Source organism: Charadrius vociferus, unplaced genomic scaffold, assembly GCF_000708025.1.
Source record: "Charadrius vociferus isolate BGI_N301 unplaced genomic scaffold, ASM70802v2 scaffold161, whole genome shotgun sequence".
Taxonomy (NCBI): Eukaryota; Metazoa; Chordata; class Aves; order Charadriiformes; family Charadriidae; genus Charadrius; species Charadrius vociferus.
This window is the reverse complement of record NW_009646928.1, coordinates 49,598-66,272: the sequence shown is the minus strand read 5'-3', so window position 1 is coordinate 66,272 and position 16,675 is coordinate 49,598. Positions and strand designations below refer to the sequence as shown.

General features: G+C 38.7%; 1 protein-coding gene across 4 annotated transcripts in view; it reads left to right on the top strand.

Annotated features, from left to right (window-relative positions):
* The first annotated feature begins 1,196 nt into the window (after window positions 1-1,196).
* OSBPL6 (oxysterol binding protein-like 6) overlaps window positions 1,197-16,675 on the top strand; it is a 48,041-nt gene continuing 32,562 nt past the window's right edge. For all 4 annotated transcript variants that reach the window (XM_009894516.1, XM_009894517.1, XM_009894515.1 and 1 more), the window contains exons 1-2: window positions 1,197-1,298; window positions 15,088-15,183. In XM_009894516.1, the coding sequence (XP_009892818.1) occupies window positions 1,197-1,298; window positions 15,088-15,183 (198 nt within the window). The remainder of the gene's footprint in view (window positions 1,299-15,087; window positions 15,184-16,675) is intronic.

Below are 16,675 nucleotides of genomic sequence, written 5' to 3'. Positions count from 1 at the left end.
CCTCGCCACTCTTGCCTTCTCACGCTTTTCCTCCGCTCTGGCATGGGTTGCCCATGGGCTGCAGTCCTTCAGGGAAACATCTGCTCAGCATGGGTGTTCCACGGGCCGCAATTCCTTCAGGACTCTCTGTCTCCTCCATGGGCAGGCAGGAGAGTCTTTGCTCTGGTGCCTGGGGCACCTCTTCCCCCCCTGCTCCTTCTCCAGCCCTGGTGTTCACAGGGTTGTTTGTCACCTTTACGGTGTTTTCCGCCCTTCCTTAAATATCTTGTCGCTGACAGGCTCAGCTGCACCCTGTGGTGGGTTGGTCAGAGCTGGCTGCACCCAACATGGCAACCCAGAGTATCCAAGTTAGGCCCTGGGTAGCTCCTGCCTCCATCAGTGCATTTGTTTTGTACCCAGAATTCAATGAGTACACAGGAGTTTTTGTCCAGATGAAAAGATTAATAACCCCTGGCCACAGTCTCGTGGCTGAAACCTTTCTCTGGTCAAAATATTTCATATTCTATTTCAGTCGCCTTTGAGAGCAAGACGTGAGTGTGTGGTGAGCTCTACACCATCTAAAAGGTGCTAATTCGTGAAACTGGGTTGTCCTCCCCTTCAGTGAAGCCACCATCTTTGAAAGAGGGACCTGCTTTTATAAAACAACTTACAGAGTTCATAATCTAACTGCAGAATTTTAAAGAAATACTGATTATAACGGGGTGTTCAGTGGTGTTTGTGTTGTATGGGAAGTCCTAAGGAGTTACATGATAATGTTATGATCCTATGCAAGATGTGATAATGATCCCTTGTCAAGGATTTGTAAACTTTGCCCGAGAATTGCTGTAAATTCCTTAAGCCTTTCCTTAGAGGTTTTTGAAATAATGTAATACCACTTTCAACTTCTGTGAGAATGCAGAACAGTGTATTTGTGTTTGTACTGGGTAGTTGTTAGGAAGAGAAGTAAAAAAACTGGGAAATCTGTTGGGTTAGTGACTGTCAACAGAGTTCTTTGCTGCAGAGCTACTCTGGAGCAATGGTGTATTCATTCACTCTTCCTCTCACATTTTTCTTTATTAAGGTGCAGTTCAGCTGAGATTGAATTCCTCATTGGCTGTCCATAAACTGTGAAACAGAAGGATGCAGAAAACTATCCCTTGCCTTTTTGTACATGAGTGATAAGAGCACAAGATCATTACTACAAGTTTGCTGCAAAGATGAGTTCAGAGGAGAAGAGTATATCTCCAGCTCACAAAACGTCCACTCCATCACATAGAAGTGCCTCCTCTTCATCGTCATCTCAGAGGGACAGGAGGCAGGTAAGGAAAAGATCTAGGCGTTTGTAACATCTGGTGAAATGATTCGTTTATTCCTGTAATGTGGCTGTTAGTTCTCACTAGCTCTAAATTCACTTGCTTATAGCACTGGATGATATCGCTATAGCCCAGAACTGTTGATTTTTCTTTTTCTTTTTATTTTCCCCCACTTTTCTAAAGTGGTTTGGAAAAGTTTCAGAGGCATCGTGGGCACTATGTGTACTGCTGGAGCGGGTAGGATATAATCACATGGACAAGTAGGAAACATGCTCTGAAGTCTTCTGGGAAGTGGTTTCTTTGGCAGTGTGAACCTACAGTTACTTCAAATTTTTTTGTCTTCTCTGTCAATATCTCTTTTTGTAAATCTAACAACAGAGATGTCTTGTCTTTTTACAAGGTGATATTTGAATTCTATTTAAATATCATATTGCTCATCCTTTATGGAAGCATCTAAAATTTTAAATATTGTTTGGTTTACTAGAAATTTACACTGATTGTCCCACGTCATGTAGTACTAGTCAAGTTATGTTAGACTTCCGTTTTCAGGAGACCTTTTTCTATGTGGATGTAATACGTGGATCCCTTTGAGCTGAGGGCTGTATTATTTCCCTTCAAAACAACTTGGGCCTTCCTGTGTACAGTCTGGCCCCAGCATCGGGGGGAGCACTTCAGAGACTATCAGAGCTATCCACTAGGTATCAGACAGATAGGGTGTCATATGTATATTTATAAATGCAAAGGCTGATACTGAAAATTTGATTAGAACAGAAACATACTTTAAAACTTTGATCCATGGAAACCTTGAATGCTAAACCAGCTTCTGAGTTAGTTTAACATCATCATGTTTAAAAAAGAAATGTATGAAATGTAAGAATATAACAACTTAATAATTTTAAATATTGTGAAAATATTTTCATCAATGCAATAGTGGCTTCTTTTCAACTTGACAGGGAAAAGAGACAGGAAAAGAACTTAAATAATTGTTTTCCTTGCATGGCTGTAGCTGTTTTCCCAGCTACTTATATGCTAGCTGTGACACTACTTTCTCAGCTGCTACTGAAGTAGTTTTTTTCCCTTACCTGACTTATAAAAATTTTGAAAACTGAGAATTTTGATGAAAACAAACATCAACATTTACAGCTTTGAATGTAAATAGTCTTACTATATGGAATGTTTAAAATGTAAAACCAGGAGAAGGATTCTGATGTGTGTTTGATAAAAGGCAGGAAATGTGTCTGGAATTTTTTTAATCATTTCCATTGCTTTTCAATGGAGCCAAAACTTATGTTCTCACAGGTGATAAATATTGTTCCTGGCATTCTGTACAGGATTTGGGATAGCTGTACTCAGTTAAACCCTGGTTAGCATATGATCTCCTCTTAATTTTTCATTAGCTCCATCTGGAGCAAGAATTTTGACATCTTTTGTTTAAAGCATCAGTATATTTTATCTCCTGCATTTAAACCCAAAGAAGGTGAATGCAAGACTTGCAGGAGCTGCTGAGCTCAGCTAAGAGCATATCCCCTGAGTTCTTTTTGTAATTAGGTAGTTTGGTACGATCACACAAGTGAGAATGAAAAAAATTACCTTCTGGAAATATATTTTACCATAAATCTAATGGCTACCGTATCTGTTACCATAGCAATGGGGTAGAGAAAGGTATAACTGTCATCATAATGAAATGGATGCTTAACTTTAAGTCCATATTTGGTCACTGAAATATGAAGCATGATTTTAAAATAATGCTAAAGAGGTCAATGGTGTGATGCATCCAGGGCTCTCTTGGATCCAATAATGTCTGATGATGCTTAACAAGTATATTTCGGCGTGTAAACGTGGAGTGGAAAGGCTACTGCTAGCTACTCTTTTTTTTTTTTTTTTTTTGCCTTAGTGCTTTCAGTGTTAAAGGCAGAGAAATATTCAGAAGAAAGAACGGATGGGCAATTTCTTTTGCAGTGAAACTGAGCTATAGTGTGAATCACAGTGTGAAGTGCAATACTATATCCAGGGAAATAAATATACAGATGTTTCCTTGGTGTGCGTAGACACAGTAAATAGACCAGCTTCATCCTACTATTTACTATAACAATTGTATTTCTAATTTCTTTCCTTGCTTGTGGCTCTCCCCCAAATGCAATGATAGCTAGTGCGTAGGGGATTTTGGTCTGGGCTTTACTTTGAAAAGGCTTGAAAATTCTGTTTTGCTGTCTCCTTGGACTCTTCGTAGCAGCTAGGAGAAAAGCACCCTTCCTGAAGGGGTGATGTGAAAAGTGATGTGACTGGATGAAGTGTCAGTGTAGCTTTCATTGTCATATGTGAGGATAACACTTGATATTTCTAGATGGTTAATGACTGAAATCTTCTCATCATATAATTCTTGTCAAAGTCATGCCAGCAATTATGGAACAGTTTCCGAATAAATTATGGCGCGGGAGGCTGAATGGGTGTGAACATGACTATGATAAATCATTTCAGGGAGAGTGGAAAATGTCATGCTGTATATAATGCTGGCATTTTAATGTAGCTTTCTTATTTGTGCAACATACATCACCTAAGAGAATTAGCAGTCAGCAAAAGCTTTGACATTGCCAATTTGGAGGCTCCATGACTAAGTAATTGATAAATGAACAGACTACTGTAGCCAGCGGTAACAAAAAATCTGGGTTCAGATTTTCATTGTCGTAGGAACTTTGGCGTCATTCGTTTTCGTCAAAGTCATGGTTAATTTGGACTATTTGATAGAAGGAGGCCCAGGACCAGCCTGTTTTATTTAACCCCTGAGCTGAGCAGGGTGGCAGGGCGGTTGTGGTGTCCTTGATAAGGAATACTTCAGAATGGAGCAGCAGCAGTTTTTCCTCCTGTGGAACTGTTGCAGAGCATAGAACCCCTGTCATTTCCACTGTCAGGGGATCTCCCTACCCTAAGAAGACTAAGAGTCCCCATACGAAGGGGAGCATAAAAACTGCAATTCTGACAGCCTTTTTTGCGGGCCTTGTTGGAAAGGGAGATTCTTGGTTTTCATCCCTCGTGAAACTCTTAAAAGGTTAGCCATATTCTGTTGCACAAGAAAAATTAGGAAAACTAATACTGTTTTTAGAAAGTACAGCTGAATATGATAAAATGATGTGTTGTGTATTCAGTTTGATGGGTGTAAGTTCTTTATAAATATTCCATATTTTATTTATTGACTAAGTATGCAAGTCATACTGCAAACTGTAATATGTTATGTATTCTCTGCAATGCATGGGTAGTAATATTGTGCTGAGAAGGCAGAAAGAAGTAAATCCATTATAGGGTTAACAATGTGCAGTTTGGTAAACTGGGGCCTGACCCCAGGCTATTAAACAGAGGGAGTGATAGTGAAGGACAGTAATAATAATGAAATGGTGAACAAAGGAGAGATTTTGACTTTTCTGACCACCATCTGAAGGGTATCTAATATGTGATGTGAAGTGGATTATGTCTGCTATTTTAAATACAAGGATCACTTCTAATGTACCAATTCTCTTTTTGTTTTTTTAGAGGGGAGGGATGGTCATGTGTTATCTCTTTCTCTCTTTGTTTCTCTTTGTCAGATTACTGTTTTAACAAATCCTTGGTTCTTTTCCCACACAGCAAACACAAAAGGAGAAGAGCTTTTAGTCCTGTTGTGTTTGGCCTTGAGTGGTCACCTTTCTACTAGGAGAGCTTTCATATTTCAAATGACTATTGTCTTTCAGCCATATATATGTAAAGAGTGAAAGATAGGGGCTTTGAAGAAAAAAGAAAAAATATTTTCCAGAGCAGCCATCATCTGCTTTTCAGATTTTAATGCAGGGTTTTTTTTCTTTCTGTAAGAGCAATATTGACTAATAGAAGGTTTGTACTCAAGGGATGCAGAAAAGGCCAAGTATGGGCTGAAGATGTTTACCTGGCCTTGAAATTTAGGAGCAGAGTGCAATTCCAAAGTCAAGGCTCTGGTCTTGCCTAGAGGTCTGTGCTGAAAAATACCTAGTTAGCTTTTTATAACCACTATATTTTAATTGTCAAAGTAGTCTCCAGAAAGCAGTACTTCCTAAGGCGAGTATCACTATTTTGTAGATATAAAGGCTTTAATGATGATGGAAGGATCGAGTCATTTGTCTGCAGCAACCTTAACCAAACCTTAGTTTATAGAGTAACTGGAAGACTATAAAAAAGTTACTGCAGTAGGTGAATCTGAGGGTGAAATGTATGCTACCTGAAAAAAAAAAAGACTAATAATCATTATTTGGATATAGGGATGCAGTAGAAATCTAGGACTCACAGTGCTCTGCACTGTATTAAGCATGTTATAAAAGGCAGTCCCTAGCATAAAGTGCTGATTAGATGAGACAGACATAGGCTGGGAGCAAAAAAAGAGAGCAGTGACTTGTCTGTTGTCTCTTTCATCAACTAGTGATAAAGCATAATAAGAAGACGTGTGCATAATAGGAAAATAGCATGGGTTCTATGTCAATTCTGAAGTTTCATGCTTTCAGCTAACATTAAGAAGAGTAAAAGTAGAATTATGAAGGGAAGTCTCTTTGCTAAGAAAACTGCCACCGAGTTTTTCCCAGGAGCTGCAGATTTTTCATAGGTATACTGCAGGGACCACCAGGTTCTGTGAAGCTGAGTTCACATGGGCGATCTGCATGCCACAGCAAGCAGGTGGCGCAGGAGGGAGAGGGAAGCAGTGCCAGGAGTAGAGTGCTCAGTTGTGCAGTGTAGAAAGCAAAAGGTACTTGATTTAGAAAGTGATACTCTTGGTCGGGAAATAAATAGGTGAAAGAAGTGAGTAGCGGGGAGAGAACTGGGCAGGCCAAATGCTTCGTGAGGTTGTAGGACATGAAACTAAGAAGCAAGGACTGGTTTGTAGGGAGAACAACTGGCTGAAAATGTAGAGAGAAGGAAAGCAAGGGGAGAGGTGATTTTGGTTTTTTTGTGACCAGGAGTATCTGAGAGAGCTGGTTGATGTGTAGGGAGGAAAAAAAACCCCAAAGTTGCAAACAATCTTTTATTCTGACTGCTTGATGTTTAAGAAGATCTTTTTATGTGGTTATTCTAAGCAATAGCGGATTCACTTTTTTTTTTGTCCCATAAAAAAAGTGGTCTAGTATTCGAGACTGAAGCTACTTAATGCAAAATGCTGGGGCTTAAAATGAGAGACCTGCTGTTGCTATTGCTTTGGCTCCCGTTGCTGCTACACCTTTCCTGGCAGCTCAACGGGAAGTAGCAGAGCAGCGGCAATGAGAAGTGTCGTGGTGGGAGCAGCTGTGGTGGCAGCAGCTAGGGGATTGAAGCCACTAGTGCTTTTCCCTTGGTAGGCGAGGTTGGCAGGGTAAGGTCCATCACGTACACAGACCCATTTTGCCTGCTGCAAATGCAAGTCCTTTAGAAGAGTCTCTCTCTTTTAATTGACCCATTGCATTTAGCATTTTTGGTGCTTTTTCTCAGAGACTGAGAAGAATTAGATGTGTGAGAGTTTGTGAAGGTATAGGAGGGAGTGTTCATGCTCCTGCAGTTTAATTTCTTGGTTTTAATATATTGAGATACCTCAACCTCAACTTTCTCTTTGCTTATGATCAGTTATGATCAGTGACAGAGTATCAAGGGTGCCTTTGTGGCTTCATTATAGATTTCTGCCTCATAAACAGTGACAATATAATCAATTGGCATTTTTACCATGGCTGCCTATCTGTCCAGTGTGCCTCAGACAATGTTACTCACACAAGATTGCTATATAATATAGTGTAATATATTCCATGTGGAAGAGAAGTCTGAGCACATTTATATCCCTTCTTTATTCTTAAATTGAGTAGCAACTTGCACGCTCGCTCACTGCTGTCAGCCTGATGTGACATCTGGGAAAAAAATTCTTGGTGGTTACCTTCAAATTTCACTCATTCCTGTCTCTCTGTGGCTTTAAAATAAAGGAAGGCAAGGATGGACAGTTGTTTAGTAGATATGGTACAGACCTGAGAACATGGAGCCTTATTCCTGGCTCTGCTGTGTAGCAAAGCATAGACTTTTAAGAGCATTTTTACTTGTCTGTAGTTTGTGAGAATTATTTCAATAATAATTCTTAATCTCTTTGAGAGTTTCAAACTGAAGATGCTACTAAATGCCAAGTACTGTTATTACAGTGATGTAATTCTCTTGCTCTCTTTCCTAATTACCTCTCTTCACATAATACAGTTGAAGCAGCATTAGAGCAGGAAGTGTTAAATAAGTACTTTAAAAGCAACAACTCACTGGAGAAAGCAAATGTTCTGAGGGAGCCAAAGAATGAAGTGGCAAAACAGTTAACAAAAACATGCAGTTATTCTTTAAATTGGTTGGCTGCTGCTACTCTACAGTATTTTTTTTTTTCCTGTACCTTTGATAGTGTCTGAAAATGTTCCTTAGGTGCAGGAGGTAGTGGGTCTTACTTCAGTATCTGAAAAAATGTCTGAAACAATGTAACCTATGAAGCTGTAGAACACCCATGGAACATTACATTAAGTTCAATGCCATAGCGCTTGTCTTAAATGAAATAATAAATCTCAGGCCGGTTAGATAACAGTGAACTACTTGATGCGCAAACACATCTACACATGGCACAATCAGACCCTCAGAAGAAGGTAAAGACTTTCAAAGCACATCTCTCTGGAGCACAGATTTGTCTGGGAGCGGAACAGGGACCTGTGCAAGTGAGACTTGGAGGGAACTGCTGCAGATTGTCCCCAGGGGTGAGGCAGGACCCCCCAAACACCGATGCCGATGGGTGCATTGAAAGTATGAGGTATTCCTGCTCTGGCACCGGGAATCCCTGAGGGCAGGGCTGCTGGCACAGGTTAGCCGCAACACAGGGCCAGGAGGCCAGGTCAGGCTGGATGCATCAGGCTCCCTGTCTGTGTGTTGTGAAGCCAGCCTGCAGGCACGCAGCAGATGTCCCTTGTCTTGCGCCTGTATTTCTGCCTATAATTTACGTGATAGATACATGGCAACCATAAGAAGTACATCTGTGTATCTGCACTGCATGGGCCCTCTCAATTCCATAGATATTTGGATCACGAGTGCCCCTGCCCTTGGTAATATCTATAGCGGTCTGGAAACAAGATCTACCAGAGTACAATCCTGGAGATTAATAGAGGGAGGTGCTGCCTCTTTCTAAGAAAGACTTGGCCTCAAAGCTGTTGAAGAAGTGGAATGGGCTGGAACAGTCAAGGAGAGACAGATAAGATGGTCTATAAGACAAGCCAGCGCAATGTCTGAAAGACCTGTAAGGAAAAAAAAAAAAAGGAGGTGCAGGAGACTTTGGTTCTTGACAGTGATAGTGTGCATGCCAAGCTGTCCCATGGGGCCGTGGGTACACTTTCTCTGAGCTTCATAAACATTGCTATCTGAGTTATCTTACCTCTAGGAGTGCTTTACAGACTGCATGGAGAATGCTGAAGTTCAGATATATTTTATGAAGAAAGATTTCTTTTTTTAAACTGTGTCAGTTTGTTTAGAAATGGTATATGTAGCTATCTTCTATTACAGAATCTGGGAAATCGCTCACATAAAAGCTTAATTACCCATGCAAATTATGGCAGATAATTTAAAGTGGTGTTTTCAGAACACGGTCACTCTTGCATTCCTCCTGTCTCGTTTTTTCCCCTCTACCGTGCATGCACATCCATACCTACATGAGCATGTCTCACTTTCCTTGAGAGTATAAACTAAAAGGTCAGCTTGTACGTTTTTTAAAAAAATGAATATTCATACAATTCAAGTGTCCTCAAATGTTGATTGATATTATCATAATATGCACTCATTTTCTAACTGCAATTTTATCCAAAATGGGCTGTCTGGAATCAGTGAGGAATGTGTGTACACACACAAATTCAGAGGGAAGAAGTGCAACTCTTCTGAAATGCCATTTAGGATTTCTGGGAAACAAATGGGGGAGAAGTAAAAAAAAGCATGATTTTATTTTCATTTCCTCAGTGAAGAGGAAAGATACAAAAAGGGAAAAGAAGAGGGATGGTGATGGCAGGCATGATGTGAAGGCTTCTGTTTTCAACATAGTCATGCATGATTTGGATTATCTACATTCAAGACATAGAAAAGTATTAGGAGGAATAAATGTGTGCCTTAGAAAAGCTATTCACTGCTCTGACATCTCTCTTCTTCTGTTTTTATTAAACACTTTATCCTGGAATTGAAAATGAAGCTGTTATATCCAAACATTTTTTTTCCCCAGTAGAATAAGATTTCATGTAAAAAAAAAAAACAAAACAAAACAAAAAAAAAACCCAACCAAAAAAAAACGACCCAAAAACCTGAATAAAAATTTTTCAAAACCCCTTTTTCCCTACCTCCTGTATTCTTATACTGCATATGTTGAAGTTTAAAGGATATTGAGAAAGGCTAAGTGGGTAGCTTACACAAGGACGTGAAAGAGAACCCCAGGAAGAAAGGGCTTTCTTTTTTTGAACCTATGCACTTTTTTAGGTGAGTGTCCAACTTTCTGGCCTATGATTCGTGTTAACTTACACTCCCTTGCAACCCCTTATTAAAGTGAAAACTGCATATATTTTCTGAAGAAGGCCATTCAGCGCATCTAGAATGCTTTCATCAGTTAACAACTTATCAAGGAATGGTTTTCTTTTGTGTATGTAATTCTATTTTTCCCAAACTGTATCAGCACTAATAAAATGAATTGCTAGCCTGAAACTATTTAGTGAAATATCAATCTTTTTAATTGTGATTATTCAATAGTCATAAAAAAGCTTTGTATCATTGGCAAACATTTGAATTCCCTCTTACAGATATTGTCAATTTGTCTGTTTGCTCTGTTTTGATGTAAGGGTGTCAAAATCTAAAATGTGAAAGAAGATGATTGTCGTTAAAGACTCAGGCTATGACTTGGTAGTCATTCCAAATCATCATTCTGGCAAAGAGAAGATTGCTGTTAGAATGGTAGCTCTTTTCTGCCTTATCCAGTTGTGCTAATACTTCCCTCCAAGAAGCTCTTCAGAGAAGCAAAAGCTTATTTCTCTTCAGAGTTTGTCAAAAAGTACCTTCAAAAGCAAAGGCTTCTTTGCTTCCAGAGCCTAAAAGCATTGACATGAAGTGCTACGTACAATACAACGCTGGAGTTCCAGAAAGGGCTGACAGAGAGCTCCTGAGCTAACAAATCCTTGACATTTCTGTAACACAAGAAGTATTTATTTTGCATATCCCAAGAAAAAAGCAGAGTACATACCTGGATGTTATTAATACGTTATAGAGCTGCTGCTTAGATACACTTGTCTTTCAGTAAAAAGGTAACAAAGAGAAAATGTTGCTCTTAAGCACATTTCTGTAAAAGATGAGCATGTGCTACAAGAAGGAAAAAAGATTAACTACAGGTGCTATTCATAAAGTATTGTTAAGTTCCTTTGTATGTTGGTTGATAGTCGAGATTGTTGAACACTGCTATGGAGCAGTATCAATAGGAGAGACTGAGGATGAGAATAGGATCATGGCCTCTTTATACAAATTAAAAAAAAAAAATGTGCTCGAAGAGAGAGAGGAGACAAACATTGATGGAGACATGGTTGTTTTGTTTTGTACTCAACCTTCTCTCACAATGATATTCAAGACTCTCTTTATTCCAGCATCAACAGAAGAAAAGCCAGAGCTGACTGAGAAGCAGCCTAAGATAAAAGCAAGTTTCAAGGTTATTCCCTTTGCAAATAATATTGCAGATTAACTCAGCATAGTTCACAGCTTTGTTTAAAAGGTAGTAAAAACTGGTATGTCTGCCGCCAAATCAGTGTCTACCTTATTGCTGCTGCTGTATTTCAGATAACTGGAGAATACTGTGGGTTTAGTTGAGAGAGATTAGGCATTGCGCTTCATACTAAACGGAATTCAAATGACCGCACAGGTCTGTGCAGGGGTAACCAGGTTGCAAAAAGAATGCCAGTGAATAGCAGATAACAGATGAACTAGTTGGTCCTTTGGATTGGAAAAAAAAAAAAAAAAACAAAAAAACAACCCCAGAAAAAATCCAGAGAGAAAAGCTCTATTTTGAATTACTGTTGTAGAACAGTGTATGTGTCTAAGCCCCATGGTTATGGGTGTTGAAGACTGCTGAATGCTGCAAGCAAACAAAATGACCCACTGAATCTTTTCCATTAATTAGCTGTTAGCGACATGTTGTGCAAATTTCTGAACTAAAGAGAGTCTGTGTCCAGTGTGAGTGATAAATTCCTCACCAGCTTGTTGTTTTCTTGGAAATGAATAAATTATAAATTCGAGAGAACTCACTGCGTTAAGTACAATTCATTCCATTAAGTAATTAAGCAGTGAAGCAGAAAGGGGAGGCATGAGTGCCAGACTTGTCCTTCACTGGATTTCCTGTCTCTACTTAGCCAATATCTCTTCTTTCCTCGCCTTCCCTTTGGAAACCATTGAATGTCTTGTCTTTTAATGGGAAGTCAGATTCAGTTAAGAAACATTAGTGTCTTCAGCCTCTGGCCTGATGGAGACCGGATGCTCCATGTGCTAGTGTTTGTTCTGGTGGATGAAGTGAATGGGGTCACTGAACACTTAACTGGGAAGCAAAGTTGGCAAGATACGTAGAAAGATACTGTAAAATACATTTTCCATTCTTGCCCTCCAGAGTGGGTGCGAATATGAAACAACAACATATTGTTATTCTTTCCGCCAGCTTCCTTCTCCCTCACATGTCTTTGGGAAGCAACATGAAACAATTGCAGGGCAAAATCAGCATTTGTGTTCCCCGTGTGTAGGTTTGTTAGGGGCATTTTGCGGCAAATGTGTGCTCACATAGATAATGTTTGCTGTGAATGATCTCAAAGCTGAAGGAAGGATTGTAGTTAGGAGTAAGATTTAGCAATTAAATTACAGAACAATTTCAGTTAAATTTGTAATCTTCTTAAATGAATTTCCAAGAGCACACAGAATTTGTTGGTGCTGGCACTTTTCTCCAGGACAAGCCAGCTATAGAGCACAGAGAATCCTGAAGCATGAGGGAAGCCTGGAATAGAGCAATGCAGAGGTTGATTTTGTCTGGATGTATTCTTGGGATGAGAGGAATGAGAGTACCAGGTTGATTGATACACCTAGATTAACGGATTATTCATTTTTCTGTTCAAACAAAACCCAGAAGCTGTATTGATCTGCCTCTTTCTTCCTTTTCTTCTCATCACCTTCTTTTAACTGCTTCCTTTACCAACTATTTTTCTTGTTCAAGCAAAAGAACCCCAACCTTTGATGATATCTTCAAGATCTAAATAATTTTCATTTTTGTGATGCTAAATAACTAAACTCCTGTATTATAAAAATAGCTGCTTTTCAAAATGTCAAATAATCGTGTAATTTCTAGCTGTAATTTTGCAGAAAAATAACATGCATTAATGTAAAACATTTTGCACCAAGTAATGTCTCTTAACATTATGTTAGAGACAAATGACAAATTTAAAGAGGTGATTTTGTCAGTGTAATGGTGGACATGACAGAAAAGAATTGAAAAGCAGGCATTTACAGACAACAAGACAACACTACTTGAAGTAAAGGATGTAAAGAAGGCAATTTTATTTTAAAGTGTTCATTTTCTTATTTCCAAACAAATAGTTGAATAAATCAGCATTCATAAATCAAAGTGCTGTTAGCTAATAATGTATTTCTCAACTGAAGTGGAACTGTAATGACTGCAGAAAAATTGAAAAAAAAAAAAAAAAAAAAAAAAGGCACAAAACCCCCTTGCCTTCAAATCATGCGATTGCAAATGTCACTGGAAATCTGGCAAGGCAAGGGCTGTTGGGTTACTCCACTCTAAATATTGTACAAAATGAAATTGCAGTTATGTAACAACAAACTGCACTGGCTGCTACATATGAGACCTTCAGAACATCTGTGTTGGGCATTGCTCCATCTCAAGATGGAGAGATTCCTGCCTGCCAAACAAAACTGGCAAGAAAGTTGGGAATCGTCCTGATTATGCTAATCAAGTGACATTTTAATCTTCTTTGGAGGAACAGATTTAGGTTTTCTTGTATATTGTTTAAATGTGATACTGTGTGCATAAGTAGCATTTCATCTGTTCAATGAGAAAACTTTATCATATTTTATCATTAGGAACTTTGTGGTGCTCAGCTCAAACAGGCATATTAAATTATTTGACATGTAATGTAGGAACTTGTGCTACATAAATCCAAGCGTTTTTCTCATCTGACTAGTAATAGACATTGGGCTATAAGATTGGCCTTTCTTTGATAAAGCAGATTTCAAAGCATAGATGACAAAGCTTTTGCTGGTTGGCCTTGGGGAATTTGGCAGGTAACATAATACTGCTGCTTTTCCACATTCTTCACTGTGAAATTAAATTAAAAGTAACTGAAAGTAAATGCCGATTATTGTTGCATAGTGGCAGGGGTGCTTATTAATCTCCACTGACAACAGATACAATCCCCATACTTTCGTATTCTCATTCACAGTTGCAAATTGAAAGAGAACAATGAAGGTCTGTGTGTTGCTCTGCAGCAAGATGGGGTCTGTGTTATATGTGTGTTTATATGAATAGCTGTGTTTATTTTCATTTAGTTTGGTTATGGTCCTTATGTACTTGGTTATCTGTATAAACAATAATATTTACTCTGCTGTTCCATTGTATTTGTATACTCCGATTGATTGTTTCTGCTGTCACTTGTACCTGTGTAATCTTTTCTTCAGTAAATGTGAAGAAGCTTAATTGTGAACAAAATCTAATTGTCATTTTCAGTTGAGAAATACTTACCCTTCTTAGAGGGTAATTGCAACTGTGAGTTTGCCATTGTGCTACATGTCCTGCAAATGAAATAGTTTTACTTCATGCCAAAGAGATACTACTGACATGTTGTGGTAGAATTCTTAGCAAATAATAATGAGATGTAGAAAAATTTCACCAGAGAATGAAATACAAATCCAAGGAGGCAGAATGTGGTAATTTTCTCCAGTAGCAAAAATGCTTTTTCTTTTAAAAAATATGAGTGAAACATTTCTGGAAAACACTTTTAGATGTCATTTAAGAATAACATTTTTTTTCAGAACTAGTTGTGACATTATGTATTTCATCTTTGTACAATGCTTTGAAGATAAAAAGTTTTATAGTATTGTCATACGTAAAAACAGCTGTAATGGTTTAAGTTCATTGTGTTCTATAAATGATCACCTACAAGCCCGTCAGCTGAGGCTCAGTAACTGATCTGGTGAATGCCTGTAATCTATTAAAAGCACTCATGTAATGAGTTGCTTCACCTCAGTTGAGAAGCCAGTTACAAAATGCTAAGGTGTGACATGTTAGAGGCAGTAATATCTTACGTGCAAAGGTTTGCTTCAGAAGTGAATGTAGGACAGTGCCAACTGCACAATACGTAAACTCAGTGTCTTGTCTCTTAGCAGAAAACGTAATAGGTCTGGCTAGGAGCACTTTGCATCTCTGTAAGTAAGAACTGCATTATTCATCTTTCCTGACTTTTTTTTTTTAGTTCCCAGCCATTTCTAGGCTGATGAGTAATTAGGTGTGGTTTGTTTTTTTGTTGTTGGTTTTTTTTTTTTTTTTAGGAGAGAGAGGAAGGAAAGAGAGGTGTATTGCTTCAGAAGACAAACTACTAGTGCAGTTATGTCATGCATTGGTAGTGCTTGGCATGTTTTGAGCCATGATGCTGATACTTTGTATAAGGAGTGTAATGATTGGTTATTCATTCCTTAATATGTATTTTTAAAAGTAACATTGAATGATAAGTTTTTATCTTTAGCTACTTTTTTCCCCCCCCAGAGTGTTCATATTTTGGAGCGGAAGGCTTCTTCAGGAAGCACAGACCCTTCTTTAAGCAAGCAGTTCCTTGAAAGTGACCCAATCTCTCTATCCAAGGTAAGCAAAAGCATGGGCTGTAATCTGGGTGAAGAGTTTCCCTCTGCAGTTACAAAGTAGTTTGATTTACAGCTTTGGGATATTGATTTGTATGATTCTACCATTGGCTATATTGTGAGCCTGCCCTGGAGCTTGTTATTCCCCAGCTGAAGTGTCAGAGGAGCCAGCAATTTTTAGTAGATGTTATATTAACAAAATAAAGGAGTTGGATGGTGGTAGTGGTCTGTTTTATCTTTTTTTTTTTCTTCTTTTTTTTTTTTCTCTTTGCCTGTGGATGGATCCCAGGAATAAGTTTTACAATCTCAGAGGATGGGGCTAGAAGGGGTTTTGACAAATTACCCAATCCAATCCTCTTATTAAGTTAGAGCAAATCATATCTAAGTCCAAAAGCGCTGCTAATCAATAATGGTATTAATTTAAAAAATATCACCTAATGACATTCCTTGTTATGTAGCTTCTTAACATTTGGAATTTAAAGTCTCTTGCTGAGACCTTCTTCCCTGAGGCAGAGAAATGAATAGAACTGTAGGGGTAACACCGACAGCTCCTGAAAGGTGCAGCCTTGTGCGTGGTGCTTTGCAGTCACCTTCTTCCTGACTGAATTCCTCAGTTTTGGAATAACAGATTCCAAATAAGTCTACGTAAAGAAGGCTTCATTTTAAGATACTTCATATGAAACAGTAAGATTGTTACTGAAAAGGTGAGGATGCTGTGATTGAATATTTGGTGAAAAAAAGAATATCTGAAATTACATGTCTGTAAGTTCTGAAACAGAACTGGTAAAACAAATTCCAAAGGAAACATTCTCTTCATCTAGGGAAAAATTAAATGGTTCATTACGTTTTATTTGGAAAAGAAATATTTTGCAGTCAAAAAGACTATGTTCAGAAAGCTGTTGGTTGTGGCTCCCTTACTCCCAGTACCTGGGTCACATGCAGACCCAGGGACTATAAATTGTGCTCGGGTTCTCCTGGTCCTGCTGCTTTGTGTAGAGCTGTTTCTCATGAAATACAGAGGGAATCCCAGAAGTTCTGAAGTACTAATGCTGTACTTGAGAATCGTCATAGGATGAGGACCCTTCAAGCATAGCACTTTCACTTTGTTTTTCCCCTCATTTCTGGGTGCTCTTGCATAATGTCCATTTCATTGGGCATATCTCATCACACCAAACCTGTGGGATGAGGCACAGTTAGGATGGTTTTAAGAACAGCTTATAGCACTGGTGCTGCAGAAAACAGGTATCCACATTTCACTGTAATTGCTAGTTTTGTCCTTCTATATCAAGCCTTTTGTTTAAATAAATAGCTATATGAGATTGTGTGATTTCTAGTTGAGAAGTAATCAATACTGATGTTAGCTAGTAGATAAAAGACTTATGCCTGCAGCTGATCTTCTAAAGCAGAAATCAATATGGTGAAGAATCAGCTGGCAGAATTGTGGAGAGAGATTCTGTGCTCACCCCAGGGGACTCATAGTTTAATTTGCCCCCCTC